The sequence below is a fragment of the Athene noctua genome, chromosome 5, assembly GCF_965140245.1.
Source record: "Athene noctua chromosome 5, bAthNoc1.hap1.1, whole genome shotgun sequence".
Lineage (NCBI taxonomy): Eukaryota > Metazoa > Chordata > Aves > Strigiformes > Strigidae > Athene > Athene noctua.
The window spans coordinates 34,614,004-34,635,143 of record NC_134041.1 but is presented as its reverse complement, the minus strand read 5'-3'; the positions used below and the strand labels follow the sequence as shown (position 1 = coordinate 34,635,143).

Sequence of the window (21,140 nt, the reverse complement as noted above, 5' to 3'; positions counted from 1 at the left end):
GGACAGGCATTGTTCCCAGTTTCTGTGAGCTTTATTTGAGTCCAACCTATACGTAAAAGGTGTTTGTAGCCCATGCCAGAATCTTGATTCAGCCATCACAATCTATTTAACAGAAGAAATTGATCTCTAGGAAGTTCAAAAAGTTTTTTGAACTACAGAAGCAAATTGTTTGCTGGGTAGAAAATTATGCTAATAGCTGTTTTCATCAGCCTGTTGATCAAAAACAGGCTGAAGGAAAGGGGAAGATGTTGCTGTCCATGTGGACTGATGTGGGATTTGAGCACCTCTGGATGCCAAAATCAAGGCATCTTGAAAACTTGAATCCTAATTTAACCTTACTTCTAGATGTGCGATTCTTCACCAGTCTGCTATATTGGCCACACTGCATTTTTAGGGCTAGTATTAGAATTTTACTCCCTTTTCTCTTATTCCTTTAGAGATAAGTATTTTAATTATGTGGTGGATACTTTCCTTTGGGAATGGCTGCAGTGTGCATGCTTGGTTTCATGGTACATAATTGCTGTGCCGCTGCAGGGACTGTGGGTATTGCATCAGCACAGCAGTTCCTTTGTCAGTCCAATTGTCCTCATTATGGGGTTTCCTCAGAAGCTGTAGAAGAAAGGTTCATGTTGTTGTATGTGTTTCACCGTTCTCTACCACAGCTTCAACTCCTTCCTCCCATTCTTGAGTTTTAGCTGCTTTTTAGCTGAGAGCAGGAGGGCTCAGCAGCAAGCTGCTTTCAATCTATGTCCTACCAAGACCAAGGGAAGCAGTAGGGAGGAAGAGTGCCCAGCACAAAATTGAGGCCATATTTGTTGTGAAACATATCCACTATCTGTGACAAAAGAAGCTTCTGTAGAAGACTTTGGAGACTGGGCATTAAGGGTTTGATGTGTTTGTGATAACCCCGTGGGAGCTGTGGCCAAGTAGTGGTGACAAGTAATAAACTGAAGCAGCTCAGTGAGAAGGAGCACTGAGATTTGTTGGAGGAAGAAGTTGAGTTCGGTGTGAATGAAGAATGAAGGCCCCCATCTGAATTTATCACCAGCTTCCCTTACACATGGAAAAAACATGAAACTGATCAGCACATCTTGTACCAGAATGGGGATGTCTGAAGCTGATACTATACCTATGTACAAGGGAATTACCAGTGTAGACAAACATACAAAACCAATGTGTTGGTAAGACTCTAAAATACTATGTGGTAATTTTGAGCAAGAGCTTGTGGTTTGTTAGTTATTAATCTTGCTACATGGTTTTTCCTTAGCATGCCTTAAATATTTATGTAGCAGGAAGTGTGGTCAACTGAAAAGTTGCTGTGCTCTTACCATAACAGTTGACATTGGCAGGTGTCACTTTCGTGAATATAAACCAAAATCAGGTTTGCCTTGGAGGCTGTTGGGGCTGAATGGTGTAGGCATAGTCTGAATCAGTGCCAGAGATGTGAGCATGCGCAGCCTTGGAAGGATGTGAAAGCTGTATTTCATATGGGGCCCATCTCTCTATTCATAGTTTTAACTTCTTTTGGATGGTGGGAATGGAGACATCTGTAAAAAGTAATAAGTCCCCTTTCCGTCCAGAATAAGGCTATGCGTTTTCCAGCTGTTGGCTAAGACAAGTTTTCCTGTTGAAATAGCTTTTGTCTGATGTAAGTCTAAAACAATATGGTTATGGTAACTGAAAATATTTCTTTGTCAGTTCTGTCCCCTGTTAGTTTTAGTTGTAAATCCAAGTATTTCTATTCCTTTTTCCTTCTCGTAGCAGCTGTTTGATTTTTAAAACCTTATGGATCTTCCAGTGAAGTGCATGCCGCTGATAAAATGCAGTATTGCTTATATTCTCTATTTTCTTTATTGTGTAGCTAATTTTCTTTTATCTTCATGATGGATGGTCACGATAATAGAACCTGCTCTTGCTTTCCTTCAGAAGTCCTGTCATCTTGAATAATACAAAAAAAAAGCCCATAACATTGACTCATGTGGTTCTTGGTTGCAACCACAATAATATGGACTGTGCCATGTATTTGTCAGCTGATGCCATTCTATATTCATAAAACATGCCTTGGGATCTTTTTTAGATCTGTAGAGTTTAAAGATTAGCTTATTAGGCATCTCTCTGATATGTAATTATTCTGGACTAAATAATATGTTAACCAGAAGATATGCAGTTTATATACAGTAGACAAGCAAAGAAGAGTGTATGTTTAAAAAACTAGTTTTTCAGAGCAGTTTTGCAAAAAAGGTAGTTGTAATGCAATTAAAATACTTTTTTAAAAAAGTTAAATAACTCAAACCAAAACCGTGTACTGGCTAGTGAAGCAGTTTTACTTCTGTGTCTTATGTGCTTCTTTACTATAATTCTGTTTTCTTTCAATTTCAAGATACAGTATTTTACAAATCAGAGGAACCCTATGAAATTAAGAGTTTTAAAAGCATGTTAGGTTATCTGCTCAATCTTGAAGCCAGGGCTGCATTATCTCTTCTGACTTTCTTTGCATTGCTCTGTACTAGTCATTCTTGAATGAGATAAGATCTGATGCTTTCATTTCTTTCTCACAGAAGGTTCTTCTGAAGCACACTAAGATAGCACACTAAGAGCAGATATTTTTAATACATCGAAACAAAAATTGTAATTTTTGGAACTTCAGCTGGCATTTAGACTTTCAGCTTGGCTTCAGAGTGCTGAGCACCCACCTGGTGCAGGTGGTTGGTATCCAGCAGTTCTGGAAACCCAAGAAGTTGCCTCACACCAGTGGCAGCAAAAGTAATTTTCAGAAATGCCTTTGAATCTTCAACCACGTATACTATCCTCTTAGTGACAGAGGTACTTCTAAAAGCGGAATAATTACAAGGACCTGACCTCGTTACCGATTCAAAAAAGGTTGTAAGAAGGTTATCATCTGTTAGACTATGGTTTTTGTGGCTGTTAGCCAAGGTACATGTCCCTCAGAGGGACATGCCTGCAAGCAAAATTGAAAACTAGCATGTTAAAACTGAGCCCTGTGTTTATTTGTGCTGACCTCTGAATTTCTGAGAAATGCAAAGTGCAAAGAAAAAGTTGTGATTCCATTTAAACCCAAATTTTGGAGCCAGAAGGTTCAACTTGACTGGCTTATTTCTGAAGGTTTAGTGCATCCTTGCTAATCAAGCTTGGTGAAAAGTGGAGATTAAAAGATGCACTTTTTCAGCACTGTCTCTCCTACTGGCTGTGGTTTGCATTGGAAATTATTATTGGAATTCATGAATCATGCTGGTGGTTTTTGTGAGTAACAGTTTTCCAAAATTCGTGGCCTGTTATTATTCTATCATCTTTTCACTGATCTGCTTTTTAGTTAACCAAGAGCCTGCCTGTTTGTGTGAAACTGCTGGTTTTATGCAAAACCTATGGTGAAGCTGCGGGTGAAATAATTGCTCAGCGGTGCTTGAAAGGGTAAATAGCAAAGAAGTAGCATCCTAGGGTACAAAGAACTTTTACTACTGCATGAGTAGCAAGCAGCCTGAGTATCATCTCATTGGAACAGATGATTGCACTGTATAGTGGAGGTCTTTAGGTGTAATGGTAAGGCGTACAAAAGTGTCTGAAAGGCTGTTAATTCAGGAGCTCTTGGGGGTGTTTTGAAGCCACAATGGATGCTGTTAGATGTGAAAATATTTCACAGAAATTTAGTGCTGGGCCTGCACTTCATCAGGCTGGTGAATCCCATCAGCCCAAATGAAGACAGAAAAGGGGATTTATGTGTCTTTCCCTGCATTTGTTTCTCAGAAAACCACAGGTTGACTTTAAGCCACCAGTGAAGAATGCAAACATGACTTGAAATTTAGTTGTAGTCAGTGAATGCAGGCAGCCTTTGGAGGAATTCAGATTTGGATGAGACGCAAAATGAGTGTTCCTCTGTTAGAGGCTGTTTGTGGATATTGGATGCTTACGTGGTCTCATGGCAAATTTTTGCAGAGCAGCCCTGCATGTCAGGAGCAAAAACTAGAACATGTTGTAGTCTCTCCTTTACCTTCTGCAGTGACTTAACTGAGGAGTTTGGGGAAAGACACACAGGAAAATACAGCACCATATAATCATAGTTGTTTATTATTATGCAAAATCTGCTCTTTCTTATGAAGACCTGCACTAATGTAAATATTTTGTGACCCCTTTTGCTACAGAGGGGTGACTTTAGCATCCTTCTCCCCAGTTGTGAATCCTGGATGCCTCCCTGGTGAAATGAACTGTGATAGTGTGCTTGAAGTGCAGTTGAGTAGATAGGAGCTAAATATGTTGAAAGTAGCATTACTAATGATTACTTTTGCATTCAGAAAATGAAAATGTTATCTGATATACATAAATTTGCCAGATAAAACTCTTATCACACAAAAGCTATTCGCTTTTATTTTCAGCTCCTGTATGTTGCATTCCTCGGGCTGTTTTTTTCTTAGTTTCTCCTAAATAAAACATTTTGCAAAGCACAGAAAGATGAAGAATTTAAATTTTGATATGGACAAACAAAACAGAAGACTATATTCTTCTCCAAAAAGAGTGGAAATAGCAGCATCCACGTTGATAGGAGTTCAGTTTAGATTGATAGGGAGAACTTTATGGACATTCATGATGGAAGAACTGAGACTTAAAAAACTGGAGCTCCATAATTGACTATACAAAGACAAGAGTGATGAAAGTAAACTGACACTAATTGAGGTATTGCCACCATAGATATAAAAACAGGCCTTGAACATGTCCTGGTTGTGTGTTGCCACAAGTCGTGGCATATGGGCAAGTGCATTTGTTGTGTCTATACATGGAGGTCCTGCTGAAGACCTCAAGGATTGCACTGTTACTGCAAACCAGTAGGAGAGCTCTCGTCAAATTATTTCCAAATAAATTATCGTGAACAAATTTCCTCTTCTTAATAATAATCTACCCAGCTGTTTTTCTGAGCCCAGAAGCTGGCATGGTCCTACTGTACAAACACAGCACTGGAAGAAGGTGGTTTTGATTTGTTTTTTTCTTTTCAAGTTGTGTTGTGTTGTCACAAGCCCTCCTGAACATGAAAGATAAATGGAGAGGAAATGAGGCAACTTATCTTTTTTTTTTTTTTTTTTTTTTTTTTCAAAAAGGAAGGAGCATTGAAACATTGAGGCGGAAGAGCTGAGCGACTGAGGAGACTCAAACACACGTTTAGTGAGAGAGACAATAGCTGACTGGTGCTTCTTCCTAAGAATTCTTCTTAGAAATGGAAAAAACAAACACCAGCACTAACCCCATTGTCTTCTCAGGGATGCTTTCATGAGCACTTGAGGAACTGAAACTCGTCCAGGTGGAAGAAGAATAATGTACAAAACTTGGCACACTGTCAAGTGGCTGGACTGTAACCCCTCTGAGCTTGATTCCACCATATATATAGGTGGGCTTTAGTGAAACCAGAGGAAACAAGATGACTTTGAGACTTCACCTGCAGAGTTGTGTGCCACCAGCTTCCTGTCACAGCAAGTGACACCATAGCTACGCCTGTCTGGGAATCACAGTCAAACTCTCAGTAGGGCTCTGGCATTTCTCTGAATTACAGCTAAAAATAGAAGTCTGAAAAAAAAAAAAATTCTTTTCAACAGTTTGCTGGGACAAAGAGTAATTAGACGTTAAACACTAGCATTTGCACAGGCGTGACTATAAGATAAAGGTCTTGCTTTGTGTTTGTCCTCTTATATTTATATCAGATTCTTTCTGAACACAGTTCTTTTTCTTTTTTCCTTAAATTCCTCTAACCTATGACCTTGTGATGTGGGAGCAATTTTTCTACCTCTGGAAATCTGGATCTGGAATGCTGTCCCTGGCTAGTTGTAGGAAGAGCAGACCTGGTGAACATGAAAGCAACCCTTCATCTTTGATATTGCTGCAGTTGCAGAGAGTTAGGGGTTCTTTTGATTTTTACTTGACCTCTTCCAGGATATAACTTCCAGAATTAATTCTGAATTTGGCAGAAGGTATATTTTATTAGTCAGGTCCCAACTTTAATCCAGAAGAATCAAAGGCATAAATTCTGCCAAGAAAGGAATGATTATTGAGTTTAATGGGTCCTTTTAACTTTGGAAAAAAAAAACAAAACAAAAAACAGAAAACACCAAATATTTGGATCACTTCGTTTCTTTCTTTTACAGTCCTTTGGAAATATTGGAATCTTGATTATGGCCTTGCTCAATTTTGGACAGCAGAAAAGAGGGAAAAGGAGGCCACTGGCAGGTCTCCCATGTTGAGAAACCTCAGGCAGCCAGGAAGCCATCTCCCGTCTTCTGTTTGCTTGTTCCCCTTTACTTTCTTTTCCCTCTCTTTTGCCTCATTTTATCTGCTTCTGCCCATCTATTGTCCCTGAACTAAATTTAGCAGGGGCTTTTGGAGCAGTCGCATTGCTTTCGCAAGGGAAGGGAAGACTTCCTTTGCTCTGCTGCAGCCACTGTTTTCTTTGCACCCACTTCACAGCTTGAAGAGAGCAAAAGGCTGCATCCTAACCTAAACTGGGACTTTTGGGCAGTAGCAGCTGCAATAGTAGAGTCCAAGTAAAGTGTGAGCAAGAAAACCAGACATAATAATTCAGACCGAGATTGTTTTGAGGGGCGAAAAGAAACTCAGTCAAGGTCTCTGTTTACAGTTAAGCATCAGTGTCTTCCTTGCTTTGTGTCAAACCAGACATTTCCGTAGCTTTGAAGAACCCTGGATCCAAGCAGCTAACGCTCTGGTACCGCTTCTTGGTATTTCTCAACTAACTTGAATTATAAAGCTTATCTTGCATCACAGAGCTGTAGTTTCCCTTCCCCATCTGTAATACAGAATAAGAGAGTGGTTTACATGGGGTTCGGTGAGCAGATTCATGTAATAATTACACATTTGTTTTCTAAACTTAATTGATGCTTTTTTGCAGCCATGGGAAGACACCTCCTTCCCCACAGGATGAGGCGCCAACACTTCCTCCTGTCTCTTCCGCAGAATTAAAAATTCAGTGAACAGTGTGGGTTGTGCTGGCTGGGAGATACTATCATCCACAGAGAAGTAGAGAAAGGTTTGTCTGTAAAAGGGGAGACTTTTAGCTGCGTGAATATAGACCCTTTAATACTTGGAAGTATTTCTTGCAAAGTGTGAATGCAGTAATTTTAAAATCCATTTATTTCTAAAGATTTAGCAAACAAGGTTATTTTTCTGAAACATGAGAACTGACTATCAGCAAGGAGAATTTATCTAGTTTGGCTTACCTAAGACATAGAAAGATTAACCACATATTAGGAAAAAATATTTAGAAATGCCATAACTAAGAAGTATTCCTCTACTGATTCATTTTCCCAGCTTAAAACCACTAGTCCATACTGGTTGCTGTTCTGCAGCTGCTGGGTGTACATATGGATGGATGATATGATGGAGATATTTCTTCCGTATGCTTAATACATATGCAAATGGGTTATTCAGAGTCATAGTGAATAATTCTAGCTTTACCAGGGCAAACAGGCAGACTATCTACTGGCATCATGACATTGTACTGCTGTGAAACAACATTTTTGTCTTGTAGGTTGTGTCAGCCCTGAATGATTCTCACTGTAGCATCTTTATGACCAATAGAGTCCAGGTGGCATCAGAAAGTGATCCCATTGTATCACCATGCTTTGTAACAACAAAATATATGACATATTAAAGAAATTCGGAAATAATGCTTCACTGAAACTTGTAGGTTTTAAAAATGAATTCTCCCATCAATAACGTTTGAGTCCCCCTCAGTAACATTTTTCTGTGACGAGTTAAATTTACTTGCATTCACCTTGAAGTATTATAGCAGAAATTAATGAGAACCTGAAGCAAATCACTAAAAATGCACTACAAATTAAATATTTTTCTCATTTTTGTTGTCCAATTTTAATGTAAAGTGGGAAGTGGGGTAAAAAAATTCCTTCAGGTGTGAACTGCATTTTATATATTCCTCTTCCCTTAATATAAAATTTTATTAGAAGCTTAATTTTACATATATATTAATTTGTTTGTCCTGTTTAAAAAGGTGAGAAGAGGAATAAAATGGATGTTGTCTCTTTGTCCATCTAAAGACCTATGTTTTCAGCCACATCTAATAGGGATAAGTACTTCTGTCTCTTTTACTATGTGAAATACACATCTCCTACTCTCCCCCCCGCTGCATAGCAAAGTTTGCAGCGCAAGTATCACTGTGGTTTTGACTTAAAAAAACTTCCTGGGGTGCTGTAGCAGAATTCCAATTTGAAAAATACATATTTACCAAGAACGCAACATGTCAAAAGACCACAAGAGGAGGTTGCCTGAGAGATTGCAACAGCAAAGGGCTTTTGCAGGCTCATAAGCTGGAATGGGAAGGAGACCATCTCTTGGACCACTCCTCTGCTGTACCCCTCCCAGGGAGAAGGTGCGTGCATTCCTTGCAGTCCTCCTCCAAATGTCTTTCCATGGCTGCTGCCCCGCAGAGGACCAAGGCAAGACAGTGTTGGCACAAGCTAAGAAAAATAGATTACATTGGAAAAAGGTCCCCACTGGCATACTGGTGACATATATGGCCTTGGGCTTCAAAAATATGAATGGTACTAGCTGTTTGGGTTAAAATCTGGAATTTACCCAGTTAGTCTTTTGGGTTTCAAAATAGCAAGGAGGGGCTCTGAGAATGAAATTAGTTCCTGTGATAAAATCAAGAGACGTGGCTGTGGTCTTGGAAAGCTATTAAAATAAACAGCCATACTTTGAGACCTCTGCTTAATTTAATTCAGAGATTAATCTTGTTTTTAACATTTTTGCACATAGGCTAGCTCAAATATTGTCCTTTGCAAATCCTGACACTCATTTTCAGTGTATATGGGAGCCAGAAGAGAATCAAAACACCTTGTGATTCAGTGAGAAAAACTGCAAGGAAAGGGGACCCAAAAGTACCCTTATTCTCATTTTGTTACCCACATGTAGCCCTTTTCCGTTTTGTGGGGTTTACGTGTTTGTTGAGGAGAAATGGAAAAAGCCGTTACCACAGGATAATGGCCTTCTGCTACAGTACTTAAAAAGTGATGCCTTCACTGGGGACCTGGTACTCTGGGAAGTCCATCTGGGTTGACTTAGACTAGACTGGTGGTGAAAGGAGTTATAAGGTAAAGAGAATAAAGGGAGCTTCAAGACTAATGTAAGGTAACCTCAGCATGAATGAGGCCCTGCATGGGAAGACATGTGTGAATACACAGGACTATGTTCAATGTCATATAAGCCTTTGAGTAATTCTGTAATAGAACTAGCTAGTATAGCATAATTTTTGCAGAATAATTAAGAAAAAAAAAATTATTAAAAATGTTTCCTGGATCTGTATGAGCACACTCCAAGCATTGCACAGAATTAATCTTGTGCAGGTGTGGGTGTCTGTATAGATATACATCTATTCAGAAAAACCTTCAACTAGTAACATGAAGACGGTTGTTTCTGTTATCTGTATCTCCAACATGAGGATGTTTTTTTTTTTTTTAATTTTGTCTTGTGGATAGTCAAGCAGTGAAGTAACTGGCTATAATGCCTGTCACCTGAAAGGAAGGGAAGAGGGAGTACATCCTGATTTAAAGGGTGATGCAGCGCTGGCTTACATTTTTGGAAAGCTGTTTAAATGTTTCCAAGAAACATTCTTGTGTGACCTATTGTGATGTGTAACGTGATACTGAGATCTGGATTGGAGAATGCTGCTCAAGACAAGTTTGATGTCTGTTTCCCCCTTAGTGGCTCAGCTTGCCGCTCAGGGAGTTGAAAAAAACCCTAAAACTCAAAAACATTGACCTTCACCAAATTAACTTAATACAGAGCATAGTTTAGCTTCTTGTGGCCCCCAGGAGGTACATTGGGTTAATTTGTTTTATTAAATGCCTAGCTCTTCTGGTGCTGTGAAATAAACTTATAAATAAAGGATTGTCAGACCATATTCTTGTTGAATTTGACCGTGAGTTATTGTTTCTAGACAGAGCATTGCTGCTTCTAACCCCATTACCAATAAAGGATAAATTTCAGCAGCATTAATGATAAGCTTATCTGATACAGTGTTAATCAAACCCTTGGCTTGTGTTGGGCTTGTTTCTGCTTGATTAAGTACAAGCTTTGGCCTTTGTGTAATTTGTGATTGTTAGGATTATTTTAATCTGACAGAAGTGCAAAGGGAACTCATGAAATCTTTTTTCTCCCCTAAATAATTATTTGGCAACAGGAGCATTGCAGAGCTGGCAGCTGGTGGCCACCACTGTTTCATAGAGCAGTGCCTGATCTCACCAGTTGCAATACAGGTATTTTAAGGTTAAAATTCAAATCCTTCCCATTACTTTCCCTATCCCCTGCTCTAGGCCTACATGTTTAGGAGGGTGATACCACTGCCAGTGGCTTCCTGATGTTTACTGCCTCTCGCTTCTGCAGTGCTGGTGGAACCACTTGTGCAGGACCCATCTCTGGCTGGAGAGGTTGTCCACCAGTTTCCGCCAGCATGAGAGATGATTTCCCCCAGCATGGGAGAAGGTCTGCCGAAGCTGGAGGGAGTGGTGTCCCAGGCCTGGCGTGTGTCCGGGAAGCACATGTACTGGAGGAGTATATGTACCCGATGGAGGCTATTTATCTGTTACAAGTGGGCATGAGACGTGTGTCACCCCAGCCTGCTGCTTTGCAATCACGGAACTGGTGCCAAAATTTGTTTCCCTGGGCATTTCCATCATAACAGCAGCTGGTCTCAAATAAAATACCCTGGCAACATGTAGTACTGTCAGAGGGAATTGTGTGCTTCTTGCAAAGGATGCGGCATGGAAATAATGTGATTGCAATTGAGATATCCTCCAGAGAGTTTCAGGTTATAGGAGACGCTTGTGAAGGTGTGGAAGACGAACTTTTGGGATAATGGTGGTTAACCATAGATGAAAGGTGTGATAGTCCTGTCTCTGCATTTCCTGAGAAAACTTTTCTTGATTCCATTCTGGGAGAGAAAGGGAAAGGGGAAAGGAAACCTGGCTATAGAAATGAGGGTCTGAGTTCAACCCAAGAGGTTGTCTGTGTTTAAGTGGGATTGGTGCTCTGTATTTTGCTTTGTGTTTTTTAATAATGAGACAGTATTCAGAATTAATTTAAAATAGCAGGTTCCGTAGTTAAATCACAAGCTACTCTTAAGAAAACAAGCCTTTTTTTTTTTGGAGTGCATGAGGTCTGTCTCACTGAGGTCTATCTGCTCCCTCTGAAATATGAGATGCTCATGAAGTTGCCCAAGAATACCATTATAGGTATATAAACCTATTGAAATCTATGGGAGAATTGTGCAGCTCAGTAGAAAATTTAGCCTCGTTTAGCGGAGCACTGCAGGAACTCAAATATACTCAAATAAAATTGTAGAAAGGGAGATGTGCAAGGCTGGAACAGAGCCTGTTATTTTTCGCTTCACCTTTGCCATGGATCAGATTTACATGAACTTACAAACATGTTTGCTTAGCTTGCCCTGAGAGAGAAGCTTCACTTCTGGTGGAACACAGATTTCACACCCATGGTCTCATCTGGCAAACTTGCTAAGAAATACAATTTTTTCACAAGACGGCATCAGCTCTCCCACTCGTCCTATAGGAGATGGGCTAAGCACTCAAGGAGTGCTTATATGCTGAGATTTAGGAAGAGGATGATCAGAGGTGTGATGGGTATTATCCTTTCCTATGCATTGAATTTTGGGCGACTAACTGGAATTTTGCCAGTGTAATTCAGTGTCCACTTTGCAGATAGATAATTTGGGCATGTGTGCATGCCAGTATAGTTACAGCATTATAAGTTTTTAATGAGAGCAGTCTCCATTAAAACAAACCCAGTAAATAATTGGTTTAAGTATTTTATCAGGTGCAAACTGCACTTTTCAACGTGTCTGTATGGGGAAGAGGGTCAGCTCCACTGGAGAGCTTCTTGGTTTGGCTAAATGAGTGGAAACAAACCTGTGGAGAGATGGTTCAGACAAATCAGAACCTGGGATATGGGTCTGTCAATCCCTTTTTGTCGTAACAGGCATTAAATCATGACTCACAAATAATCAAAATACTGTTTCTATAAGTGAAGATCAAACTGAGCTATGCTTTCAATAACAAAGAGGGTGTTTTAGATTGCCTCTCTGTACATGTAGGATAAAGCCTGGATCTGAGCACTTGGATTTGAACAGTTTCTGGGTGGTACCACAAGTTCTGCACTAGAAAGAAGACTGTAGGAAAGAGGGAATCACTGGTAATTCCCACTGCACTATTACGCGTCCCAGAGAACCAGACGGTGGTGGGCACTGTTAGAGAGGATATGCCAAAGAGAATTGTTTTTACAGGCTTTCTGGGTAACAAATGCATTTAATAAATGATAATGATGTTTGAAAAGAATGGATGAATTCAGGAAGAGCAGCTTTTATGCACAGTATCAGAGGCTGCTTCGTTGTCTTCATGGTGAGCATCCACCCTGTTTCAGAGCTGCCAGTACTGACACCCAGCTTTGCCGATTCGCAGGGCCCAGATGTAGAGCATCTACAGTTTTAGATATTTATCTTAATCAAAGGTTTTGCTTGTCTTGGACTTGGGATGATAGTGACCCATGAGCTGAACACTGAAATGATTATGTTAGCTCATTTTACTGCTGCCCTGATGGGCTATGAGAATAAGATTATATATATGGTTGGATGGATAGATAGATAGATAGATAGATAGATAGATAGATAGATAGCTGGCTGGCTAGTAGTAATTTTAAAGCTTAGTACTGAATTTGCTGAATAGAATTAAGGCATGTAGTATAGTTGACAGCTTATGATTTAAAAGCATGTCCCCAGTTGCAGGTGAAGCACCATGTGGGTATGATCAGCTGATCTTTTTATATTTATTTCTGATGGCCTTGCTTGTGGGCTTGTGGAAGAAATACAAGGACAAAGTAATTTGTTCCTGTTCTGTCTCAATACTTCATACTTGTTTGAAGTGCTGGGTGTACTGGCATTCAGCATGCACAATGCTTATTGTCTCTTTTAGATTTTATTTTCTCCGGGGTTTGCTTTGATACAGCAAATCATCTACTTTTTTTGCAGTTCATGTCCCTTGGGATGCAAAGTGTATTTTCCAACTGGTTTAAATGGTTTAAGAAGATAAATCCCCCAGATCTCCAAAGAGATTTGTATCACAGATCATGGTATTATTTGAAAACCCCATTCAAAAGGTGCTGAGTGCAGGCAATTGTGCTATGAAGAGAAAGGGTCATGGTCATCTTGCTACCCTTGGAAGGGTCACGTTATTACCAAACACCAATATTTAAGTGGAATAACAACTTTTATGGCAAGTCCTTACCTCTTTCTCCTCCTAACTTGCAAATGGCCAAAGTCAGGTGAGTGTTGGCAACCCCTCTCTTGTATGCCAGCCAATTCTTTTCTGACCTTTTTTTAATGAATTTTCCTGACCTGCTTCTGTACCAGCCACTTGGCAACACATTGTTGAGAGCAGAGAAGCTTGGCAGGGTGAGCTAGCCAGGCTGCGTGTGGCCATGCCACCAGGCTGAAAGCCAGTGGCTAGATCAGCAGAAATTCATGGGAGAACTTGCCAAGGAGTGCCGTTATTTTTTAAAGTTGTATGTCAGTTTATTTTAATAAAAGCAGTGAAACCCAAAATGAGAAGTTGGGTATTTGAGGACATGCTGTGGGGTCTGATGACTTGGAGCTACAAGCTCCAAATGTTCAGCATGGTGATACAGCTAAGAAGGTCAAAGGCAGTGGAAAAGGGAGAAGAAGCAAGTTTGGGGGAAGATTCCCTATTTCCAGTGGGACAACTGACAGATGTTTCTTGTTTCTCAATGTAATGACATTTGGTTTTACTCTTAAAAGACATAGCATAGCTTGTGCTAAATTTTTGTGATCAAGTGCAAGGGTGGTTCTGTAGAACATGAGGTGCATCATGAAGCATTAGCAAAGTTTATTCTGGAGCAGGATCTAAACCCCCAGCAAAGGGGTGGCGGACCCTTGCCATGTTAACTTGACAGAAGTTCTTCCACCTCCATCAGTCATCTTTTCCTGTGGTAATTTCAGTTGCATGCAGGCTTTGGAGATGATCATAGTACGTATACTCCTAGGATAAATGTCCTAGCTGCTGCTTTTCAGATCACATATATATGGGTTGGAGCTGCGCTGTTGCTAGATCAACCAAGTGGGAAAGTTAGCTTTGCTCCATATAAACAGCTCTGATTAAGCAAGCCACACTAAATTTGTAAAAGAATTAGGGGAACTCATTTTTCAACTACCCTGGAGTATTTTATCTCCGGTTGCTCCACGTTATCATTTCATGGGAATAGTTTCTATTACTCATGACTGTTTCCATCATGTTTATTTTCAGATAGTGTATTTTTATCTTCTGTAAACCAAAAGAGTTTAAAGATCCATTGATGAACAATGGATCAAGGGTCTGTCCACTTTTTTTCCCACCCACAGGTAGCGCTGCAATTCCTGTTGAGCTGAGCAGTACAAGTCCAGGTCCTTGTGTGGTGCCACTTAACAATCTCTTCAAAAAAACTTTAATTCTAATTTTAAGAGGGGGTAGTATTTTTAATGCAGAGATTCTTTGCAACAAGTAGTGCAAAGATTGGAGTAAATAGCCTGAAACATTTGCTCCTCGGTTCATGTTTTGGTTGATTGTAAGTATAGTCTGCACATAAAATTTACACTGATGTCATATTTTGTACTTAATATGTATTATGAATTGCATAGTTCTCTTTGGTGATCATATACTTTAAGCTGATCTAAGAAATGTTGACAGTGAAGAATCACACTTCTGAGACGATTTAGCCATGATTGAAAGACTTCGCCAAAATTACAGGTATTTCCTGTGATTGTTGGTTTTTTTTTTTCCCCAGCACCAGAATTTTGTTCTTAGTCCCACTTCCTCTCCAGATTTTTACTGCATGATGCAGGCAGTAGTCAAGTGAGGTCCAGGAACCCTCTGTCACAGATTAAGAGGCCACTGCAAACTGGAAAATAAAAAGCCATGGTGGAAAATAGGGGCAAACCCTGAGCAGGAAACTCTACTGGGGCTGGGGCCAATAACATCCTACTGCTGGCTGAAACCAGAATTTAAAAAACATGCTATAAAGAAGGGTTTGGGAAGCTTTGCCCTTATTTGGAGAGTAAGTTTATGCCTCTGCCCAAAGCAGGCTGGTTTTAAAAAGGCTGGCAGAAGGGCAGGGATTTTCTGCTTCAGCAGCACCGGTGTCCTGCTATTATACACAAGCACATCCTGTAATCAGTAGATCTCAAAAAATCTGGTCTCAAAACTAGAGGGTTGGAGTCCAGATTGTCACCTGGTGCTGTCCCACGAGTAAATCTGTGAACAATTTACACACCGAAAACTTTAACCTGGCCTCCTGTCATCCCTCCAGCTTTGTGTAATGACTGCCAACGCGGCAGTTGGCTGAGCCATCTCCTTGCAGGGCTTGAACAGGCAGCAGGTTTGTAACCCAGCAGCAGTGTGTGATTGGAAAGGGGCAGAAGTGAGGCAAAAGGGGCTTTCCATGGGAGTAGCTGGAATGAAAGGTCGTGTCAATATTGTCCCTAAACTTGAGAGATGCATCAAATTCTGTGCATCAAACTGAAAATAAAAGTGCAGAAGCAGAGGAGCTGACGTATAGCTTTTTCTTTTGCATACAAGTGCACATAACTACAGTGAGGTAAATGTAATGATCAGAAAGTTATGGAGTAATTAAATACTGTGCTATCTGAATTGATGAAATTACCTCTGACAGCCTGGTAATGTCCCACATTAGGAGCAAATTGGAGCTGGACCTGAAATAAGCACCTTACAAAATCTTTTGCCATCGTCTATCTCTGTGGACTCTTTACCAAACTAGCTATTTTTCCATGGCAGTCTCAGACACACATATTTGTTTGTTTTTTTTTTTTTTAATGGAAATAAAGTGACAGAGGTGGTAGATCTTGAACCGTAGCATCTTCTACATGAGAACATCCCATGCACTTTGTCCTGTAAAATCCCATGCACTTACTCTCATAATGATCCATGGCTTTTCTCTTTGTTTAACCGTATTTAAGAATATTTAAGATGTAAAAAGGCATGAACATTCTGAGAACTGTGCTGACATCTAAACCCCTTTTTTGGTGAGAAATGGCAATAAAATCAGTAGTAATCCAAAAGTTTTTCATGGTTACTTTAAAAGAACTATGCTTATATCCTTGAAACAGCAAATCTGACCAGATCTCTCTGATTTCATCATAGCTGCTACAGACTCACAGCCTGTTGTATAAAATAAAGAAACATCATGAAAACTCCTAGTGAGTCCCTTTTGGTGGTAGTGTTTGGTGGGTGGCTGGGAGTAGTTCATCAGTTTGGGAACATCATTATAGGGTGCAGGTGGTTCAGCTTTTCTGGGACTCTGGAGGTCATGGTGCTTCTTGCTGGTTCCTCTCTTTGGGCCTTCAGGAGTGCTGAATGCCAGTCCTGGTTTAGAAGTCCATGTGTATAAAGGCTTCAAGAAATCTCAGCTTGGAAACTACCAATTTTTATGTCTTACACAGAAAAATACATTTCTCCCCAAGCAGGACAAAATAAAATTTTGAAAGCATCAAAATTGCTTGAGGTGTGAACTTGCATTTTTCTCTTGTATGCTCAGAAAAAAATCCGTGGTTATGGAGTTTCTTAATACAAGGAAAAAAGGGATCACTCCAGATGCTATCTAGAACATAGTCCAGGTTTTGGTTTTCACATTGCTGCAGACTCTTTGAGTCACATATATGCTCATGGCTTTAACTTTTAACTTCACTCCCCTGCCTGTAAAGCATTTTTATTTCTTTGATAGTGTTAATGCGTTAATTACTTGTAAATTGCTCTAAGATTCTCAGAAATGAGACTGTGGTTTTATTGCTGTTATTGCTACTGATGAGATCTTGATGGTAGCAAGACAATACAAGATTAGTGTTTACTGCAGCATGACTGAGTATCTGTTTACATTAAAACAAAAGAAGAGACTGCAGTGCCCAAGCCTAGAAAACATCCTCTGTAGGAGCTTTGAATCAGCTTTAAAATCTCACTATGTGATAAAATTGGCTAATATGGCTAAACAGTAGCCAGTATCACTTGTTTCTTTGAAACAGGTTTCTTTGAAAACCTTATCAGCTCTTAAACACCCATGACTCCATGGCTGTATGTCCCAGGGAGAGGCCAGTAGCGTCTTTTCTTAGAGAAATGGATTTGGGGTATGTTTTGCCTACTCTTAGAAGGAAAAACAACATTCAAACCCCAGTGTTTTCCTGCACAAATTCCCTCTGTGCTTGGTTTCACAGCAACTGAATGCATCTCCAAGGGTTTTCTGATTTGCTGTACAGCAAGTGGCTGTTGATACTCTTGGGCAATATTTTGGGTCACTGGTGATAACTGCCTTGATTTTGCATTACAGTTCCCGAAATCACATACATTAAATGCGATTAAATCTCTGTTTCTGCTTTAGGAAAAACAGAAGCTGTCATCAAAAACTTCAGCCCGCACTACAGACGCCAGTACGCCGTGGCCTTCTGCAAACACATGCAGGATGAGCTGGAGCAGCACCGGGATTCCCAGTCCCGGTTCCTGAAAACCAAGGTAGGAGGGCACATAAGGCCTTCTCCATCCTCAAGCTGTCATATAGCTCTGCTCTCCTGCATGAAGTAATTAACACATTGATTATTTAAATCACACATTTAGTAGTCGTAGTGTATGAAAAGCATGAGCTGGAAGTGTATCCGCCACTGACTGGGCTCGCTTTTCTTGTTTTTCGAGTGTTGAATGCCCTCAAGTAAAATTCCATAAATAAGATGGCAATAATCCCCTCTGTGAAGTGAGCTATGGAGAGCTCTTTGTTATGAGGGACTAAAGTCTCTTTATTAGAGGGAAATGCAGAGAACCAGCCTTCAATATTAAGAAGATACAAATCTAAATTTTTCAGCTGTGTTGGAAATTACAGGTTTCCAATGCTCTTGAAATGAGTAGGGTAAAGCAACGAGGTGAAATGTAAAAGGTGGGCTAATAGAGGATCTGTGTCTTTCAAAAAGACACATATCAGTTACAAGAGCACATTTTGAGTTCAGCATGCCAACTGAAAGGTAAATAAGAACATCTCTGTCTCAAAAATCTGGAAGTGTTTTTGGAAGGCAGAGCTCTTCTACTGCCTCTTCACCTTAGGCTATAAGAATTTGATTGTGATGTAGTATTTACCTGTCCTGGTTCAGCTAGGATAGGGTTAAGTTTCCCCAGCAGGGAGGGGGAAGGGATCTCCAGCCGGGTTATTCATACCATGCTAATGTCAGGTCCCTGTGGTGGGAAGCTTTCCTTTGTGGCTTTGGTCGCGGGAAGCAGGCGCGGCAGGCTGGTTGTTCACTGCGGTATTTCTCTGTATATCTTTTGTCTTGTTTACTGTTATTACTGTTTGTTGTTGTTATCATTGCTGCTCTTGTTGTTCAGATTGTCATTTATCACATTGTTGTATTAAATCTCTTCTTATTTCAACCCCGGGGTTTGTGCCTGCTCCCAGCCTGTCTGGCCTGAGGTTCGGGGAGGGACAACGGCAACGTGGTCTCCGGTTCTGGCAGGGCCTAAACCATCACAGCCTTTTTTGGCGCCTAATGTGGGGCACAAGAGGGTTGAAATAAGGTTCAAAAAGGGACAGACCCTGACCAGAGTGTGTTGGAGCAATCTGTTGGGTGCAATTTTTTTTTCTGTTTGTATTTGTACTGTTTGATAAGAAAATGTTTGCAATGCTGGCCCACTTGCTTGCGTGGTGGGGCTGGATTATTCCTTATATCCACTGTGTGTTCCCAGTGCTGATGTTTGTTGTCGGTGGAAAATGTATAAAGGGGCTTGTTTTGTTATACTGGCTACTGACTGCTTATAATTTACTTGTATCGCTGTTTGTGGGGGCGGGCCGGTACCTGTTTTCTGCCTGGGCTTTTGTTAGGGGTCTCATCCCCTCTATGGGTGAGCCAGGGGAAGAGATCCTCTTGGGTTTTGAGAGTTTCAATTATACTTGGAGCCTGCAGGCCAGTGTGATTGTGGCACAATGCTTTCTGAATGCCTGCCTGATTTTGTTTTTGGCCAGGCGGCATTTCTCTAACAATAGCAGTGCCCGGAAACCTGCCCCGAGGTCAGATAATAGTGAGTGGCAAGGGGTGTGGGAAAAGATGGGCAAAGGCCTGAGTCAGTGGTTGCCTCCAGTGCTCTGGAATTTCACTCCCGAACAAATGCAGAGCCCTGATAAACTGGTGGAGTGCTTAGAAAGGGTGTGTTACCAAACTGGCAAAACCCAGGAGACACAACTCACTGCAGTGTGTTGGGGACTTGCCCATGCCTACCGTGTCCTCTTTAATACCACCCACTGCCCTCAAGGGGGAGAAGGGCCTGCAGGATCTGAGAGTGAAGTTACTTGTACAGCAGCTGGGCCGAGGAGACAGGCAGAGTCACTATCAGTTGCCTCCACCAGCACAGCAGCTGAGCCAGAGAGCCAGCCAGTGCCGGTATCAGTCACCCCGATACAGAAAAGAAAACATACCAGAAAGTCAGCTCGCAAAGGCGGGGGATGGGGATGAGCCAGGCCCAGCACGGGAACAGGAGGAAGGGCCAGAGGTGATTGTCTGATCTCTGTCCCGGACTGAGTTGCGAGATATGCAAAGAGATTGGGGCTGCCTGGGAGGCGAGCAGATTTGCACCTGGCTGCTCCGATGCTGGGACAATGGAGCCAGTGGTTTTGAAATGGAGGGGAGAGAGGCCAAGCAGCTGGGATCTTTGGCCAAGGAGGCTGGCATTGATAGGGAAATAGGGAAACAGACTCAAACTCTCAGCCTTTGGAGGCAACTCCTGCTCAGTGTAAGGGAGAGGCACCCCTACAAGGATGATATCCTATGTCAGCTAGGCAAATGGACCAGCATTGAGAAAGGCATCCAGAACCTCAGGGAACAGGCTGTGTTTGATATGATTTATGGTGATCTGAATGATGAGCAGTCACCCATGGACGCAGATCAGGCCCCTTGCACATACCTGATGTGGCGAAAGTTCCTGAAGAGTGCACCAGAAGCACACTCCAAAGCACTGGCAATAGTGTCCTGGTGGACAGACACCCACACTCTAACAGTGGATGGAGTGGTTGGCAAGCTCTGGCAATATGAGGGAATGTGAGGGAAATCTCCCTTCTCAACATTCCTGGGTTTCAGCTATAAAGGAACTGTCTCAGAGGGTCCAGAGAGTGGAAGAAGACATGTCCTGTGTTCCACCTGCACGGGCTCATGTCTCAGCCATTAGAAGTAAACGTTTCCCCACCCAAGAGAAAGGCAGCAGAAGGTACACACCACGAGGCAACCTGTGGTTTTTCCTACGTGACCATGGAGAAAACATGAGGAGGTGGGATGGACAGCCCACTGCCACCCTAGCTGCACGAGTAGAGCAGCTGAAAGGGAAGACCATCACAAAAGGGGAGTCCTCCAAGAAAAGTGCAGCCCCAGCGTCCAGTTGGAAATCCCCCAGACAGAATAGAACGGTGAACGTTATGTCTGACCCTCTTGAGGGGACCAGTGAATCATTCTTGCAATAAGTGAGTGATGATGAGCAGGATTAGAGGGGCCCTGCCTCCAGCCAGGTGGAGGAAAGGGATAATCTGATTTACTGGACAGTGTGGATCCGATGGCCTGGCACGTCAGACCCACAAGAGTATAAGGCTTTGGTGGACACTGGCGCACAGTGCACCCTGATGCCATCGAGCTACAGTGGGGCTGAATCCATCTGCATCTCTGGAGTGACAGGGGGATCCCGACAGCTGACCCTACTGGAAGCTGAAGTGAGCCTGACTGGGAAGGACTGGCATAAGCACCCCATTGTGACTGGCCCAGATGCCCCGTGCATCCTGGGCATAGACTGTCTCAGGAGAGGGTACTTCAAAGACCCAAAAGGGTACCGATGGGCTTTTGGTGTAGCTGCCCTGGAGGAGGTTGGACAGTTGTCCACCTTACCCGGCCTCTCAGAGGATCCCTCAGTGGTGGGGCGGCTTAAGGTTGAGGAGCAGCGAGTGCTGATTGCTACCAGGACGGTGCACCGGCGGCAGTACCGCACCAACCGAGATTCCCTGGCCACATCCATCAGCTGATCCATCAA

The 21,140-nt window shown here is 41.7% G+C and overlaps 1 protein-coding gene across 1 annotated transcript in view; it reads left to right on the top strand.

Annotated features, from left to right (window-relative positions):
* The window catches only part of NIBAN1 (niban apoptosis regulator 1), a 75,008-nt gene that overhangs the window by 13,012 nt on the left and 40,856 nt on the right, over window positions 1-21,140 (top strand). Inside the window, exon 2 of the mRNA XM_074907049.1 lies at window positions 17,476-17,606. Within this exon, the coding sequence (XP_074763150.1) occupies window positions 17,476-17,606 (131 nt within the window). The remainder of the gene's footprint in view (window positions 1-17,475; window positions 17,607-21,140) is intronic.